Genomic DNA, 19,481 nt, shown 5'->3' with positions numbered 1-19,481 from the left:
TTCATCAATTCATTTATTATTGTAAAGTTGCTCACGCAATAACAAATATCAAAGGAGAAAATGTAACAAGAACGTAAAAAGAAAGAAAAGGAAAGAACCTTGTTTTCATGCAAGTTCCTCTGCCGCTGTAAGGCCAGAACCACTTGCTTCTCCGCTTTCCTCAGCAGCCTCTGGTCTTCCTGCAGCGCGTGGGTGGTGCGCAGCTCCTGAATCAACTCCTGCCGCTTTTCTTTCCCTTCAAACATCTTCATCAAATCAAATCAAAGAGAGACTTGCAAATTAGTACCACTTGTGTGGGGCACTAGGACTCGCATGCAAGACTTAGAAAGGGCGGGTTCTGCTCTGCCTTTGGGACCACGGTGCAGGCACGTTCCACAGGGCGAGGTCAGCTGGCTTTTCTACACCTTCAGCTTCTCAGGCAGAGGAACTTAGCTATCAGTTAGCTATTTACTCAATTTCTTAAAATGCATTTCAAAGACAAAGTGGTAATTGGAGGGTCATATTAACAAACTTGAATTTCCTTTTATTTCCTGGGCTCCTCTTTCCCTAAGAAACCTGGGGATGGTGTATGTCACGGCTACATTTTCTTTTCCAATACATCTGCCCTCGTTTGGGACACACAGTGTGCTGGCTGAACTGTGGCATTTCTTCTGTGGAAACACCACCAGGAAGGAATAACGCTAAACACAACTTGCTCACCCAGCTCCCCTGGACTTACTCTTCATAACTGAGTCTCTTAAGAGTTGTAACTGTCCGGGGAGAAAAAAAAGTTTAGGGGGATTTACATCAGTCCACTTTTTAAATTGAGTGCTTGCTCTGGCGGCACAAATAATCTGACTAAGGCTTCATAGTCAGGAAGACCAGAGTTGAATTTGCTGACAGTTAACATACCCTCTCTCGGACTCACATTACTTGCCTGTAAAATAGGGTAATTGGTAGAAAATAAAAATAAGATGACATATGTAGAGCAAAGAATGTATAATGTGGGTGTTTAGTGGAGATTCAAGACTATACCATTATTTAGCCATTTCATTCATTATTCAGGTATTGCCAGGGATGTGCAAGCTCAAATGACTGTTGTATGATTTTGCAGAAAATTAGGGAATCCACTTGGTTGGTAATATTTTAATGGTCAAAATTCAGGTGAGAAAATTGCTGGATTTAGCAATTTTAAGGAAGACATTAGTTTCACACTGTCTTGGTTACAACTACAGCAAATAGCAGGCAGGCCATTTCTCTTCTTGACACTGTGAATCAGTAGACAATTCGAGAGTATACTTCCATCAGACAGTAGGATAAATTTACCCCAAGGAACCAAGCACATACACACTCTATAAATCTATTTTCAAAGAAGCCCAGGGCTAGCGGTTGGACCCAACCCACCATGTTCTGAATGACTCTGCCGCGGAGTAACTTCTGAAGGTAGAGAACAGCCATCTCTATATCTTCTTCTTCCTGAAAGAACAAAGGGAGAACCAAGCCCCTTGAGCATAGCAGTCAGCATCAAATATTTTTCTGAAGAATTATACCAAGCAAAAGAGACTATGCCAGATTCTAGAAGGGTTCAGAGAGAAATAAAAGATAGTCTCTACCTTCACTGAACATACAGTATTTTGAATTTTACTTATAAAATTATTAAAATGCATTATTTTTCATCATAAATATCATTAACAAATCATATCGAGCAAAAAATTACCCAGTCATACTAACACTATAATTTAAGCCATTTTCATTTCTCTACCCTCCTTTCCAGCAACATCATTCCTGAAGCAAAAAGTATTATTGATAACATCCCTTTTGCAATAGTTTTTTCATGCTCAATCATGAGTAGACAAAGAATACAGCTAGTCTATGTCAGAGTCTAGAGTGAGGTGCTTCTCCTAAGAATTTAGCAAAACTGGTAAAATCAGACTGTAGTGGACATGATTAGCTATTTACAAAAATCACCTGAAATAACTCTGTCAAAAGCAGAGAGAGCAGAGTGTGCAAATATAATAAAGTCACCCCAGAATGCAAAAGAAAGCAACAGTAAAATCAATGCCGTTAACACGTGTGATAGACAACATGCTAACCACAGGCAGTGGCCAGCACACAGTGGAAAGGGAGCACTGTCCAGAAGCACCTCCTAACCAGTCAGTGGGAGCAGCCCAGTCGCTCCACAGAGCTGACCCATCAGACATGCTAGTGGGATCTGCCAACTCCCGCCCTCTGACAAAGCACAGCCTCCTGGATATAATTTGGCTTCTTGTGAGAATTGCCCTCTACTGGAAGATAATGGGCTGACCTACCAAGAGGAACATCCTGTCCCACCAGGAGTTATATTTCTCTCCATAAATCATTAAATTTGCACTCTGGCATCTCTAGCAGTTTATTGTGGGTTCATTTAGTCTGGGTCAGTCCTTTAAATCCTAGTCAGCTCTGGTACCTTACTCAAGCTGAGTGTGATCTATGAAGGCAAGATATTGACTGGGTCAGGGTGAGCTCTCTGAGCCACTCCCCTCTCAGAAGCCAACCTGTTTGATGACTTTCTGATACTTTGTTCTTCTCTGACTCCAGCTGCCATAAGCCACTTCCCCATGTGGGAAGATACTTATAGTAACTGATTACCATTCAATCTTTTGTTTTTATTTGACATATATGAGGAATACCTTCTGATGCTTGTTTTTCTTGGGAAAGGTTTTTATTCTTCATGTTTTTATTCTTGAAAAGGTTTGCGTTTAGATTTTATTTCATTTCATTTTGCTTCTTTTGTAATTGTGTGTTTGATGTTTGAAAACAAGAATAAAGGCAACATAGGTGAACACTGTTAACTTAGGTTTCTTTTTAACCCAAAATATCCTAAGAATGAATGGACAACAATGCTGAATTTAGCATTTTAAATAGAAAAGTCTCAAACTTACATTGGAACTCATTTCCAAGGTTGGAGTGGGAAGTCGAGGTTGAGGCACTGGCTTTCTTTGAAGAAAGAGCAGAGGTTTCTTTGGTTCAAGAACTTTATTCTTCTTATCCAACAGTGCCTGAAAGAACACTAACTACCGTCATTTCTTACCTTTATATTTTGTCCTATTACCAAATCTAGGACAAACATCTGAATGTCATTCAGAAATAATCTTCTCTATGGCTATGCTGACAGTCTGAGAAAGTCCGAAACAGGTGCTTGTGTCTCCCAGGGGATGCTGGGATATTCCTAAAGATAAGTTAACCACTGACGAACCATGGCACATATTTCTAGGTGTATCCATTTTAATAAAAAATTTGAGGAATTTAAATTTTTTTGAGTTTTTAAAACTCATGTTCTATCATGTGTGTATGCAAGCAAGACACCCAACCCCCGTTCTTCCATATTTTTCCATGAGCTAATTTTGCTGTTTTAAATGACTGCCTAGACAATAGGAAATTTTTCTGTACAGTAAATCACTGAAATGTTTGGTATGATATCCTTGCATGGGGGAACTGAAGAGCATTAAATGGCAACTGTCTCAAAGTGAAGAAAGAACTTTACATTTAGCCTTGAAGGCTTGCCATCAAGATTCTTGAAAAAAAAATTGTTTCCTTGTGAAAGAGTATATGTGTGCTTCTGTTTCAACAAACTTTTTTTTTTACTTTTGATCACCAGAAGTTCCACCAAAATTATATGTAACATAAGGTTTTATTCATTGGCTCCATTTTCAGTTATAGGGGGATACTTTTAGTTAAAAGTATCAAAAATTCTGGTCTCTATAATTTTATAACCATGCCTTAGTTACTTTTTCATCACATAACAATTTTTACATTATTTTTTCCACAAAAAATAGATAAGTGATAAAACAATAAGCACTAAGCCAAAATTAAAATTAATAGAATATGCCAATTATAAGTAAAGTTTGGAACCACATGAAATCAGACCACATGTGGTTGTAACAGAGCCCCTGACTTTCTTCAAAATAAAACTGACAGCGAATACACAAGAGCTCCACAGTGACCACAACTAATAAATCAGTAGAAAGCAGCAGTCTCAGAAGTAATAAATAATTCTAAACTCAGGCATCTCAATACTAAATGCCCTGAGCGATAGCGCACGAAATAATTTATAACCAGTCATTCATAACAGATTATGTTAGTAAGGATGTGTGAAAACAGGCACCCTTATGCATTGCTGAAATTAGTATATCATTTCTGTAAGAAAAGTTGGTAATATCTATCAAAATTATAGATGCACATATATTGGAGGTCAGCAATTCCTTATCTATGAATTTTATTCTAAATATGTTGACACATGTATCAAATTATAATATGCAAATAAGATTACTCTTTGTAGCATTGTATTTAATACTAAAAACTTGGGAACAACATAAACATCCACCAAAAGGGGACTGGTTAAATATATTATAGTACCTTTATACAAAGATATATCATGCAAAAAAATAAGAAGAAAGCTTTCCTGGTAGCACTAATATGGAATGATCTCAAGATACATTAAGTTAAAAAGCACAGACAGAACAGTGTATATTCTATAGTAATATTTGTATAAAAATGTTTAAAAGTACCTATTTGTTGACATATATTTACAAATATACACACATACACACATATACATATGCATGCATATTTACACATACTCATATATTTGCTCATGCAAAATATCTCTGAAAGGATAGATATGAAACTAGAAACACTCGTTTCTAAGAAGATATATCGCCTAACTTATATTTAGGAACTCTTTTCAATTCAAACCAATATTTCACACTGATAGATTCCATGTATTCTCATCCTAAAGCCAAAAGGAGAGACAAAAACAAGAACAATAAAAGAATGTGAATCCCCTGACACCATTAGCCACAGCAAACATTAAACACAATCCAACTCCTAGCCACATTACTATAAACCCCATTCTACAGCTATTTGCTTCAGTTCCTATTACCTGATAACAGATGTCAAGCTATCAACAAAAAAACTAAAAGGCAAGAAAAGAAACAGCCTGAAGAGACAAGCAAAAACCAGAACCAGATTCAGATATATGCAGAATCAGAAAGAAATTTAAAATAACTATATTAGTATGTTAAGAGCATTAATGGAAAAGGTAGAGAATATTCAAGAACAAATGTAAACAGAGAAACTCTAAGAAAGAAACAAAATGAAATCCTACAACTCAAAATACAGTAAAAGAAATAAAGAATTCCTTCAATGGACTCATCAGTAGACTCAACACAGCCAAGAAAAGAATCAAATAACATAAAGACAAGTCAATAAAAAGTTCCCAAGCTGAAATGCATAGAGAAAAAGAATCCAAAAAAGAACAATCATCCAAGAACATGAGACAATATTAAAAGGCACAACATGTATAACTAATACCAAAAGAGAAGAAAGAGAAAATGCAGCAGGAGAATTTTCTAAAGTAATAATGGTAGAAAATTAATGACAAACACCAAACCACAGACCCAGAAAGCTTAGAGAAAACTAAGCAAGATACATACCTAAAAACCAAACAAAACAAACAAATAAAACACCTACCTTGGGCATATAATATTTAAATTAAACAAAACCAGAGACAAAAAGAAAATTTTTTATAGAGCCAGAGGAAAGCCACACCTTAGCTACTAAGGAATAATGACAATAATTACAGTAAACCTATACTGAGAAACCATGCATGCAAGAACAGAATAGACTGAAATCTTTGAAGTGTTGAAAGAACAAAATCCCACCAACCTAGGACCTTCCACCTAGTAAAACCATTATTCAAAAGAAAAAAGATCAAAATCTAAAACTTTTGTGTTTCAAAAGATACTATTAAGAAAGTAAAAAGACATCCCATAGAATGGGAAAAATTTGCCAACCATATATCTGATAAGGGTCTGGTCTTCAAAATATATATAGATCTCTTACAAATCAATAAATATACATTAAAAATAATGTCTGTAAGAAGACAACCCAGTTTAGAAATGAGTGAAAGATCTGAACAGGCACTTCTCCACAAGATATACAAATAACTAAGGGATATAAAAAGATGCTACAACTCCTTCATAATTAGACAAATGCAAATCACAACTACAATGATATATACTACCTAACATATACTAGGATGGCAATAATAAAAAAGATGGATGATAACAAGTGATGACAAAGCAATGCAGTGAAATGGGAACCACCACACATTGCTGTAGGGAATGCAAAACAATGCAGGTGCTTTTGAAGCAGTCTGAGAGTTTTGCAATAAGTAAAACATAGAGTTACCATGTAACCTAGCAATTTCACTCCTAGGTATAAGCCCAAGAGAACTAAAAACATTTGTCCACACAAGAATCTGTACATGAAGGTGCACAGCAGTATTATTTATAATAGACAAAAAATAGAAAACAATTCAAATTTCCATCAACTGATGAACAGATGAACAATAATAAGTGTATATCCATGTAACAGAATACTGTGTGGCCATAAAAATAATGAAATATTGAGACATGCTAGAATATGGATGAACTTTTGAAAACATCATGTGAAGTGAAAGAAACCAGACACAAAAAGACATACATTGTATGATTCCATTTATATGTAACACCTAGAAAAGACAAATCCATTAAAAAATGTACACTAGTGGTTGCCAGGGCTAAGGGAAACTAGATAATTGGGAGTGACTACTAACAGGTATGGGGGTTCTTGTGGGGGTGATGAGAATATTCTGGAATTAGATAGTGGTGATGCGGGTTTTTTTACTATATTTTATTGATTACAATATTACAGTTGTCCTGATTTTGTCTCCCTTTGTCACCCTCCACCCAGCACCCCCTACTCCCTCAGACAATCCCCACATCATTGTTCATGTCCATGGGTCATGTGTATAAGTTCTTTGGCTACTCCATTTCTCATACATCCCCATGTACTATTACATCCCCATGGCTATTCTAAAACTACCTATTTGTACTTCTTAATCACCTCATCTTGTCACCCATTTCTCTACAACCCCTTCCATTTGACAACCATCAAAATGCTGGCAATATTCATGATTCTGTCTCTGTTCTTTTTATTTGCTTAGTTTTTTCTTTGGATTCAATAGTTGGTAGAGATGTATTTTTTGGCCATTTTATTGTTCATATGCTTATAGTTTTGATCTTGTTTTTCTTAAATAAGTCCCTTTAACTTTTCATATAATCATGGTTTGGTGATGATGAACTCCTTTATTTTTTTCTTGTCTGGGAAGCTCTTTATCTGCCCCTTTGATTCTAAGTTACAGCTTTGCTGGGTGGAGCAATGTTGGTTATAGGTCCCTACTTTTCATGACTTTGAATATTTCTTTCCAATCACGTCTAGCCTGCAAAGTTTCTTTTGAGAAATCAGCTGACAATCTCATGGGAACTATTCTGTGAATAACTAACTGCTTTTCTCTTACTGCTTTTAAGATTCTCTCTTTATCTCTAACCTTTGGCATTTTAATTATGATGTGCCTTGGAGGAGGCCTCTTTGCATCCACTTGTTTGGGACTCTCTGTGTTCCCTGGACTTGCATGTCTATTTCCTTCACCAAATTAGGGAAGTTATCTTTCATTATTTTTTCAAATAGATTTCCAGTTTCTTGCTCTTTTTCTTCTTTTTCTGTCACTCCAATGATGCAAGTGTTGGAATACTTGAAGTTGTCCCACAGACTGAGTAAACTGTCTTTTTTTGTATTATTTTTCTTCTTGTTGTTCTGATTGGTTGTTTTGGGTTTTTTTCTGCTTCTTTATGTTCCAAATCACTGATTTATTTCTTGGCTTCATTCACTCTACTGTTGTTTCCCTGTAAATGTTCTTTATCTCCATTAGTGCATCCATTATTTCTTTTTTTAATATTTATTTATTTATCTTTAGAGGGGAAGGGAAGGAGAGAGGAAGAGAAATATCAATATATGGTTGCTTCTCGCGCATCTCCTGCTGGGATCTGGCCCCTGCCAGGAACTGGCCTGCAACCCAGGTATGTGCCCTGACTGGGAATCAAACCGCAATCGTCTGGTTCGCAGGCCGGTACTCAATCCACTGAGCTACACCAGCCAGGTGCATCCATTATTTCTGATTGAAATTTTTTATGCTGTTGAGGTCCTCACTAAGTTCCTTGAGCAGTCTTATAACCACTGTTTTGACTTCTGCATTTGATAAATTGCTTCTCTCCATTTTGTTTAGTTCTTTTACCGGAGTTTTGATCTATTTTTTCATTTGGGCCATGTTTCTTTATCTCCTTGTACTGGCAGCATCCCTGTGTTTGTTTCTATGTATTAAGTAGAGCTATTATGACTCTGTCTTGGTATCATGGCCTTATATAGTAGGTGTCCTATAGGGTCCATTGGCACAACCTCCCTAATCATCCATGCTGGGTATTCAAGATGTACCGTTAGTGTGGGCTGAGTACTTCCCCTTCTGGTAGTTGAGTCTTGATTGTTGTTGGTAGGTCAATGGGAGGGATTTACCCAGGTCAGCCAGCTGCAAGAACTGGCTATGAGCACTGACAATCTATGTGCTCCATGGAGGATCAACTGTGCAGGGGCAGGGTGGTGGTGCTCTGACATGGTCAGTAGCTGTTCACTGGGTGTGCAGGCTCTGGGTTTTCCCAGGTGGTGCAGGTCAAAGTCAGCCCCTACCTGTGTTCTGCCCCGGGCCACCCTGAATGAGCTCTAAAGGAATATGAGATGGCTGCTACTTGTGCTCAGCTTGGAGATTCCCAGGTGAACCCACACTGTGAATCTAGGCTATCTTTTGCTGCTAGTGCCAGGCCTGGGGCTAATTATCAAGCGGTATAGGGGCTTGGGGCTTCCTGAGGCCAGCTGTTGCTTGTTTGATAGATTTATGAAATTGTGAAGCATGAGCCAAGACCAGCCATTCATACAGAAAGGTTGTGGTTAACAATTTGGTGGGCCGATAAGTTGGGAGGGACAGAGTCTTAGGGCATCTACAGGGTGAGACAAACAGTGTTTGCCAGGTTGATGGAATCTCAGATATGGCAACCCCCTCCTGGCTCAGTGACTCTGTGGGGAAAGGGCTCAGAAAAGAGACAATGGCCTCTGCCCACCTTTCTGTCTAGGAGAAAGCTATCCCCTAGCTCCTGCTTTGATGTCAGACACTTCAGTTCCTCTTTGGTGCCTTTTAAGCTGGTCTCTGGTGCTAGAGCTGAGAGGAAGTGAGTCTGAGTAGGTCTGTGTGTGAATTCTTGAAGGGAACTGCTTAGGACTCCAGAACTTTCTTCCATTGACTCAATGCCTGCTGGTTTTTGCAGCCTGAAATTATGAGGACTTACCTTCCTGGCACTGGAACCCTGGGCTATGGGACATGGTGTGGGGCTGGGACTCCTCACTCCTGAGATATGCCTCCCAGATTTTATCTACCACACATGGATGTGGGACCAGCCTGTTCTGCATCTACACCCCTCCTACCAATCTGGATGGATGTGGTTTCTTTAATTCTGTAATTGTCAGACTTCCATTCAACTCAATTTCTGATGTTTCTGAATGATGGTTGTTCTATATTTTAGGTGTAATTTTGATGTGGTTGTGTGAGGAAACGAGCCGTAACTATTATGCCATCTTGACAGAAAATTCCATGGTGATGTTGAACAATCCTGTAAGTATATTAAAAAAACAACTGAATTGTATAATTAAAAGAGTGAATTTTATGGTATGTGAAGTATATCTCCAAAAAAGTGTAAAGCAGAAATAAAGACTTCCTGAGATAGACAAAACTGAAGGAGTTCATTGCCAGCAAAAATGCCCTGCAATATACAGTAAAACGAGTTATTTAGACAGCGGAAAATTACATACATCAGAAATGTGGATCTATTATATAAAGGAAGAGTGGTGAGGGAATGAATAAAGGTAAAAAAAATCTTTTTTCTTTCTTTTAATTTATTTAAAAAGATAACTGGTAAATGATTAATACTAAGAATGTATTGGGTGATTATAGCATATGTATCAGTAAAATGAATGACAGCAATGTCACTAGGTTCCCTGGCCAGAGAGCAACTGAGTTAGAAGTTAATTAGAAAATGAGTTAAAATCCCTGTGTATCTGAAAACTTAAAAAATACACACACTGTTAAATACTCAAAAGTTCAAAAACCATAATGGATGTTTAAAAAATTAAACATTAACAAAAATGACAAATACTATATATCAAAACTAATGGACTGAACCAACAGCAGTGTTTTTAAAGGAAATGTTTAACCTTAAATACGTACACAAATACATACTCGTATAAACTGATATGTGACTGAAAATTAATGAACTACATGTTCACTTTAAGTTAGGAAAAGGACTATAAAACAGAACCAAAGAAAGTGGAAAGATATAATAAATATGAATGGGAATGAATGCAGTTGAAATAAATATGTATAATAAAGAAAATAAACAAAGTAAACATTGCACTGTTCAAAGAAATAATACCAATAAAATAAATAAACATCTAGTAAAATTGATTATGGAAAAACAACCTAAGCACAAATAAATAAAGGTATGAATGAAAATGAAGAGTGGGCATGATTATAGATAAAACATTTAAAAAATTATGAAATAATACTATCAATAACCATATTCCAAAACATTTGAAAAATTAGGTGAAATGGAATTTGTGAAGAAAATATAATTTATTAAAACAATGTAGAAAGTTCTAAGTTAAAAGGAAATTGAAGACTGATTAAAAATTTCCCATAAAGAAAACATGACTCAGGCAATTTTATATAAATAATCAACCAAACTGAAGAAATAGATCATCTCAAACTTACTTAAACTCTTTTGAAAAGTAGAAAAGGAAGAAAGCTCCCCAGAACATTCTGAATAATTTTGGTACCAATACCATATACAAAATGAGAAATGAGAAAGAAGAATCAGGCCATTTCACTCATGAATATAGAATTAAAATTCTGAACAACATATTAATAAATCAAATCCAACACTGTATTAAAAATAAGATACTACATCTTGAACAAGTTAGGTTCATCCAAGGTATGTAAGGATAAGTTATTATTTATAAAAAAAAAAACACCTATAACTGTTCTTAATGCAATGATTTAAAAAAATACATAATTACCTCAATAAATGCAGATAAAATGTTTGACAAAATCAATATAAGCACATGATTTAAAGCTTGAGTATATTGAAAATGGAGGGGAACTTCCATACCCTATTAAGGAGTAGCTACAAAAAAAAACTTTTACAAAAAGTGAGAGAACAATGAACACAGACTTCAGAATGGGTAAATGAAGGATGAGTTAGGAAAGAACCACATAGATACACGTAAATGATTGTCAAGGTCTGAATTTTTATCTTGAGTGTGGGCTCCTGTGGATTCTTATTCTCTTACTAAAACCATCTGAACAAACACACATAGACCAGTGACAAGAATGTTATAAAGCAAAGAATCTCAAAATATGGTTCCTGAAGCATCGGCATGACCCAGAAACTCATAACAAATGCCAATGCTCCAGCCCCACTGCAGACCTACTAAATCAGAAACTTGGGGGATGGGACCCAGCAACGTGTTTTTATACGCATCCAAGGGATCCTGAAGCAAGATATAGACTGAGCACCACTATCATAAACACAAATTCTGAAGTATCCGAACCAGTACGCCTATTGTCCAATTAACAAATAAAAAGCCCAGCTGGTGGATGCTATATACTTGGTTTATGGGGATAACCATCAAGCTTTCTCATTTAGTTAAGTTTTAAACTAGCTGAGAGAGGAGTTGAACATGACTCCCTTTCTCCATGATGCCCTGATAACAAATCTAAAAGAGAGAAAACGAGGCCTATTATAATCTAAAACCAGAAGTAATTACTAACACTAGAAACTTGCTACACCTCAATGTCATGTCACATTTTTGTAGCTTCAAAGTAAGAACCACTTTTAGAGTGAAACATGCCTTCTGTGAATGAAAAGAACCTCCAAGAGGTTTTCCTAGGGTTTGAAATGAGTGAAGAACGCACGCTGGTTCAGCACCGCACAGCACAAGCAACCTCCAGGAGACCAAGTCTAGAGAGAAGAGGAATGAAGGGTTCTGTGTTGAGAACTCCTGGGCATTGCTGCCCAAGACAAAGTGCAATTTTTGGAGTTTAGTATTTCTCTGCAAAAGTTCCACTGGAAGTATCTTGTCTTCCAGATAAGGATTCTACCTGATGAACCTCTGCCAACTCATGGTCCATCCTTGCAGCCCTCTTCAGAAAACCAGCCTTGGTGGTGATGACTTTAGGTTTTGGAGGTCTGATTCGGGGTTGTGTCACAAACTCTGGGAGACATGACTCAAGTTCAACTAATCCTATAGAAAGGAAGTACATATTTTTAGGGTCTATGCTTAAATGCAGCATTTTGAAAGTAGACTGTTAATTTTAATAACTATTTGCCAAGTGGTCTCATTTAGAATTATTGATAAAGTGTATCTCATATCATTGAATTATCTCCAAAGTATAATGCAGATTTATGTATAAACTCATGTTCTCAGGGGCTTATACTAAAAAAAATAAGAAGTGTATTCTAAAATGAAAACATTGCCCTGCAAAAATAAATAAATCCCACAATAATAGTCAACAGAAGATTAATGGTCATGTGATACATGGCACTACCATTTCTGAAGTGGATGGATACCACCTTATCATACTCTGCTCTGGCAATGATAAGACAGAGCTACAAGTTCAGCATTGTCACCTTCAACTCATGATCTTGACCATGTGATACTTCAACTTGTCAAAGGAAATTTAAATAATTTAAATAAAAGCCTCTTTTGAACTTTATAACAGAAATAGTCTTCTTCATGAGTTTAACCCCCAGTTTTCCAACCTCTTGACCACTAGTTTTATGGTATTTCTTCTTAAAGGACTAATTTTATTATATATTTCCTTTTTGCTTCACGAACCTGATATAAGAGCTTTTTCTATTTCATTTTTGCCTAACTTTGATTACTACTGACATTAAACATGTTTAAATGTTTAGTAGCTAATTGACTTTATTCCTTAGTAAACTGTTGTATAGTGTACCCATTTATTTATTAGGGTCTTAGTACTTTGTATTAGTTTGTATCAACTCACATTATTAATAATATTAAATATATTAATTACTACTTTTAGCAAATATTTTTATTTGTTGTTTGGCCTTTAATCTAAATTGCTGTTTTATACATTTAATTTCTATTTCTTTTTATTTCCACAACTATTGAACTACACAATCTCATATTTGTTTAGCTAATCTGACTGTGGTGTATTTTGTCATTAATTGAGAATAACAATAGATAACCCCAATCACTAGCATAAAAGATGTAAAGTACTACTCACATCAAGGCACAGGAAGACTCTCCTCCCCAGGACATATATAAATTATATACTTAATTTATACTTCTAAGATAACCTTCTCATATTCAACTGGTAATTATGTGAGTTGCTTACCTTCATACGTGTCAAGATAGTGGTTTTTCACTACAAAATCCTCTGAGTTGTTGTCTGGGAAACGTCCAAGACGAGAGAGAGGTCCGTAGACCTGTGATGCATAATCAGAGTAGTCCTTGATGATATTTCTTCTCTCCAACTTCCCTTCTACATTCTTTCTCTTTCCCACAAGTTTTCTGATTGCTACAATAAAACATACCTCTATGACTATCTCCAAAATATTGTCCTGAACAAGCCAAGTGCAGATTAGAAACTAGTTCTAGCTTTGTTCTCAGGGAAGCTGCTGAATTGAATGAATTTTATGATGGTCACTCGCTGCAGCAAGAACGTAGCAGTAACAACAGAAGTCTGTCGTCTGTGGCCCAGGCAGCAGTGATGGAAGCTGAATCAGTTAGTGCCCTCCATTAGTGCTCATCACAAGTCTTTTATACAGTGTTTTATACAGTGTTCCAAGCTCTGACCCGAGAAGAGGTATTCCATAAAAGTTTGTTAAATAAATGAAAGAAGCTCAAAGTAACTGAAAAGAAAGTACATTTTCAATGGAGACTAAAGAGAATAATTACTCCCTTTAGAGAATAATTAAAGGGAGAGAAGACTACAGATTCTTCAATAATCGCTGTCCATCTTGGCTAACACTGGGATAAATTAGAATATGTCAAGTTCTGAAAAAAAATATGTTGATACTATCTAAATGCAGCTAAAGTTGAAAGCTATTTTCTCACATCAAAGAAGTTAAAGCCACTAAAAATAATTTCTAAAGAATTAATTTAATTTTGTAAATTTATTTTTGCTAGAAAAATGACGGTTCTGACTGATTTTTAAAATGTGATTATGTAGCTATTACATATATACATTGCTAATTTGCATATATTGATATAATTGATACACTACAATTTTTATAAGTAAATCAATTACATTAAAACTTACTTAACAAATATAGCTATAAAGTTAAGTGGTATGGTAATAAGTTAAAACAATTTAAATTTTACTTTAAAATTTTTATTCAGTCATTCTTAACCTTCTACTGACTCCTCTTTTTATATATAAAGTACAGATATGCTTGAATATAAATATTCAGTATAACTGGTATTAAAACTTCATGCGAAGGGAGAAGTAGGAAAAAAGATCTCTGAATGTCGCTTTTGGGGGCAGTAATGAAAAAACAGTTGGGAGATGGGACCCTGTATCCAGGGCCAAACATCTGCACACGTGCACTCACACACCCATTATGTCAATAGCTGGAGTATCATTACTTCATTTTCTTAGTAAGAAATTTTTGTCCACTCTTATACTTTTGAGAAGTAAGTCATCTTCCATCCCTTACCTATTAAATAACACTAGGATCAACATAGAAGTATGTCACAGTTAAATTAGGTTCAATCGAAGATCCAAAGCAAAACAGACTTTCCATTCTCTCCATCATTTATACTACACCATTACCTGATACATGTGTGCGCTGAATTTTTGCCAGTTTTGCCTCCTTTGCTTCCTGCAGTTTAGACCATTGGGCATTCAAGCGCTTCATATTCACTTCATTCTGATTCTTGTCACGTTTCTTCAGCAGCTCTTTTAGAACTTCTAGGCGAATCTCCTGCAGTCTTCAAATAAATTACAAAACAAAGAAGTATGTGGTATCTTTTTTTAATTCTTTTTTTATTTTTAAGATTTTATTTATTTATCTTTAGAAGGGAAGAAGAGAAGGAGAGAAGTATCAATGTATGGTTGCCTCTTGTGAGTCACCTGCTGGGAACTGGCCTGCAACCCAGGCATGTGCCCTGACTGGGAATCAAACCACGATCGTGTGGTTTGCAGGCCCGCACTCAATCCACTGAGCTACACCAGCCAGGGCTTAGAAGTATGTGGTATCTTAAATAGGGTGTTCCACTAGAGAGAAAGGGAATACCTGCCATAAACTGGATCTTCTGTTTAGGCTGGTATCATATTCATGTATTTTAAAAAGTCCACTCTGGCAAAGTATGACAACTGGGGACCTGAGGGTGACAACTCAGCAGTGAGTATATAACAGGAATACACACAGGTGCAGTTTTGAAGGACAAAGATGAGTGTGCCAGGTAGATGGGGGAACATAAACAGGATGTTCATGCACAATACCTGGTCATGTGGTTGCTGGAGGGTTAGGAAACAGGAGCAAAGAGAAGATGAGGTTGTGGCATCCTATCTTAAGTATCAGATGTGCAAATGCCGGTGTCTGGCACATACTGGTCTCTCAGTTGACCTTTGCTTCCCTTCCCCCCACCTTTGCCTTGTTCTCGCAGGGCTACTTTGCCCATGTGTGTGTATACAATCATGTACAAATGACTTTAAAGTATTTATCTCCAGCCCAGGTCTTCCTTTTTAAAAAGATTTTATTCATTTATTTTTGGAGAGCAGGGAAGGGAGAGAGAAAGAGAGAGAAACATCAATGTGACAGAGAAACATGGGCCAGGTGCCCCCTGCATGCACCCTGACTGGGGACTGAAGCCTCAACCCAGCCATGTGCCCTGACCTGGAATTGAACCACAACCTTACATTTTGTGGGACGATGCTCCAACCAATTGAAACACACCAGTCAGGACCAGCCCGTATATTTCTGAACCAGAACGTCTGTCTATTTAAACCTCTGGCTATCCCCTGACATCCTCAAAAAACCACTCATTTTGTTCCCCCAGAAATCTACATATTCTCTTAAATCTTCTTCCCTCTAATACAACTCTTGCATCCACTCCCCAGCTCATGTTTGTCATCTCTCTTGTAATTGGGACTCGAGTTGCTAGTCTAGGCTTTCTCCCTTTCAATCCTTGTGCCACATAAGCTACCAAGACTTCCCTTCATAAAACAGAGATGCACATTTTACTCCTACTTCAAAACTCATACAGTAAGTAATTTATTCAGTCATTCATTTGCCAAATATTTATTAAGTGTTCCCCATATGCCAGATGAACAATCATCAATGAATAAAACTAAGCACCTTCTCTGAAGAAGCATTATTCTAGTGGAGTGCACATACAAGCCAACATTTACAACACAAGGAGATAAAGACCGGACCAGAAGAACAGAAAGATTTCTGTGGGAGAAGAAACAGCAGAGCACCAATGTCTAGCACTAGTCCCAGTTGGTCAGTGGGGAGGAGGAAGATGGTGGGGGAAGGCCTCCTTCGAGTAGTCACTGATGTGGCAGTCTTCAGGACAAACAAGGGGACAAACAAACTTGCCACGCTGACAAGGGAGAAAAGCGAGTCCTCAGCAGAGGAAGCTGAGTGTCTGACTCAAAAGGATTAAGGGCAGAGCTAACATGTCACACTGATGGAGCTTCTCAAAGTAAATATGCATGGGAGGGCGAGGAAGCAATGACAAGTGATATGGGCGGGGGGGGGGGCGGTTAAAACAATAAGCCACATACCAACAGCCACTTTTTTTCTGAGTTAGAAATGCTCAGTTCAATGCTCAACTTCATCACTTAGCTCAATGTCTTCAGTCATAAAATAGATACAGTAATAGTATCGATCCTGTTAGGTTGTTGTGGTCGTGAAATGAATGAATGAGTACGATGTGCTAAAGGGTAGATCGCAAACGTGAGCAGGCACCGGATAACCTGGAGGGTTTCTTATGACCCAGATGGCTGTATCCAACCCCTCATGCAGCTCGTTGGGCCTGAGGATTTGCATTTTTAACAAGTTCCCTGATCTTGCTGATGTTGCTGGCCTTTGGACTACACTTTCAGAAGTATTGATTTGGAATTTGGATCCAGCACGTCAGAAGCACTCTATAAGTGATACATGCTCTATGAATACCATTATCACCATCATCATCCTCATCATCATCACTGATACTGTCATCTACCTGATGGCTTCTTACACATTCTTCAACACCCAGCTCAGAGGCTACTTTCTCTCAGTAGTTTTCCCAAATCTCCACTCACCGAAAACAGAACTGATGGTTCTCTTGCCTGGGTTCCCCTAGTACTTTGTATATGGAGCAGACCTTACTTGTGAGTTGGTCTGAAGGTCTTTTGCCCAAACCTCTACCACCTCCCTTCCCCACCCCAGTGGACCATCAGGAACTCTGTTAGGGCATAGCAATGTCCTATTCATTCCTGTTTCCTCAACTCACAGCACAGAGCCTGGCACATAGGAGAGACACAAAACATATTGCTTAAAAATTATCCTCAGTTTAACAAAGTGCTCACTTTCTCAGGTGATGTCTTCATTCTAGCCAGACAGAATTTTAGAGTTTTTTTTTTAAGATTTTATTATTTTTAGAGAGGGAAAGGGAAACAAAGAGAGGGAGAGAAACATCAATGTGTGGTTGCCTCTGGATCACCCTCTACTGAGGACCTGGCCCGCAACCCAGGCATGTGCCCTATCTGGGAATAGAACCAGTGAATCTTTGGTTCACAAGCTGGTGTTCAATTCACTGAGCCACATCAGCCAGGGCAAATTTTAGTATTTTTAAATGTGCTTCTGACAACAATATAGCTCTATAAATTGCAGCAATAAATTTAAATTTCTGCAGAGAGGACTGGGTATAAACACTACTTTGCTCCAAACACTATTGTCTATTAAATAGCAAGCTTTTACCAAAACACCATCCAGTCCTGATTCAGGGTTAATCAGAAAGTGTTGCAAAAAGGTTAACATATTTTGAATTCAGACTACACTGAGTTCCAGAGCCTCTTGGTCCCTAACTTTTTTATATGTAAGCACATTGCCAGGGGCTTTGGTAGCATTGCTATGAACAATAAAGTGCCCCATCACAGCCTGGAAAAACGACAACCTTGGTGTAAGTGCCCTTCCTCCCTTCCTCCCTTCCCTCCTTCCTAGGGAGTTGTGATTTCTACATATTCCAGGGACAACAACCTCATTAATACAAATACCTCAGTTAAAATTATTGAAAACTCAACCAGATGTACCTCAGCATATTGTTATTTATGTGCTCTGAGCTCATTTCATAATTGAAGAAACTCCACAATTTGGCTTTCAAATAGAAAATGCCCCATTAGCTACACCTGGAACCCAAGGTGTTCTGCCTGTGAACCAGTACCAGGGGGAATAAGAGACAGGATCAGCTAGGAGGCTATCTGATGGACAGGAAGTGGGCCAAGGCCTACAGACAGTGTTACTGGGAATAAACTGAAAGGGAGAGTTTAAAAGACACACAAAAGTCAGTGGGGTTCTATGACAGTCTGGATCAGAGACTGAAGAGAAAGGGGAAGAGAAGAATCAGAGGTGCCTTGAGGAACTGCTCAGATCGGGCCTCCATGCTGCACTGCACACACCGACAGGGTGCACTGCACACACCATCATACATTTTATATCAATGGAGAGACAACTATATATAGTGTTATTGTACCTGAAAGAACCAGAAACCCGATTTCCTACCTCTACAGACTGAAAATTGCTTTTAAACCTAATGCATTTGGGGAAATGCTTTACAGAGGACAAGTGTTGACATTACCCCCATCAGCACAGGAGCAGTTGTCTGAGTGACTGAGAACCTACTTTTCAATCTCCTGCTCTCGGAAAGCCCACTCCTTCCTTTCCATCTCATTCATCATCTTCCTTCTCTTCTCAAACTGGGAGATGTCACTCAGCGAGGGAAGAGTGGCTTCCCAGGCACGCTTCTCCCGGGCGCGTTCGATCATCTCAACCTCAGCTTGTCCCGCCGGAAGACCTCGCCCTGAAGGGTGAAGCAAAAACAACACATGGACAAACTCATGTACCTACCAGTATTTAACGTATTCCCTTTCAGTTCCCATCCTCTTTAAATTTAAGGTTTTGACACGATAAAATATTAGGAAACACCCTCCAGATGTACCTCACAGCTGTGCCCTGCACTGCTTCTCGTTAGTAATTCATCCAAAATACATTTTATTTAGCTACATGTAAGATGCTGGAAAGTAGTTGAAAAATATTATGTGATTACTGAATAGTCACACCTTGATATGCCCAACAGAAACAAATCTATATTTTGAAATACAAAGACATATCAAATTAATTTGCAGAAGCTCACAATTTATCTTTTTCTCCATAACTGCCTTGCATGTTTTTAAGTGCTTTCCTTGCTTTGTTATTTGCTATTAAAATATTATTGTCAACATTTCTAATTAGACATTGTTCATA

General features: G+C 37.6%; 1 protein-coding gene across 2 annotated transcripts in view; it reads right to left on the bottom strand.

Annotated features, from left to right (window-relative positions):
- Positions 1–19,481, bottom strand: part of CFAP91 (cilia and flagella associated protein 91) — an 81,468-nt gene that overhangs the window by 21,869 nt on the left and 40,118 nt on the right. The window contains exons 7-13 of one of the 2 annotated variants that reach the window (XM_037045572.1): positions 18,861–19,038; positions 14,804–14,961; positions 13,364–13,546; positions 12,101–12,243; positions 2,901–3,017; positions 1,384–1,455; positions 99–245 (exon numbers count right to left, since the gene is read on the bottom strand). In XM_037045572.1, the coding sequence (XP_036901467.1) occupies positions 99–245; positions 1,384–1,455; positions 2,901–3,017; positions 12,101–12,243; positions 13,364–13,546; positions 14,804–14,961; positions 18,861–19,038 (998 nt within the window). The remainder of the gene's footprint in view (positions 1–98; positions 246–1,383; positions 1,456–2,900; positions 3,018–12,100; positions 12,244–13,363; positions 13,547–14,803; positions 14,962–18,860; positions 19,039–19,481) is intronic. The other variant, XM_037045573.1, reaches the window with a different exon arrangement.

This window comes from Sturnira hondurensis, unplaced genomic scaffold, assembly GCF_014824575.4.
Source record: "Sturnira hondurensis isolate 20B ecotype Veracruz unplaced genomic scaffold, ASM1482457v3 Scaffold0004338, whole genome shotgun sequence".
NCBI classification, from domain to species: domain Eukaryota; kingdom Metazoa; phylum Chordata; class Mammalia; order Chiroptera; family Phyllostomidae; genus Sturnira; species Sturnira hondurensis.
This window is presented reverse-complemented; position numbering and strand designations above follow the sequence as displayed.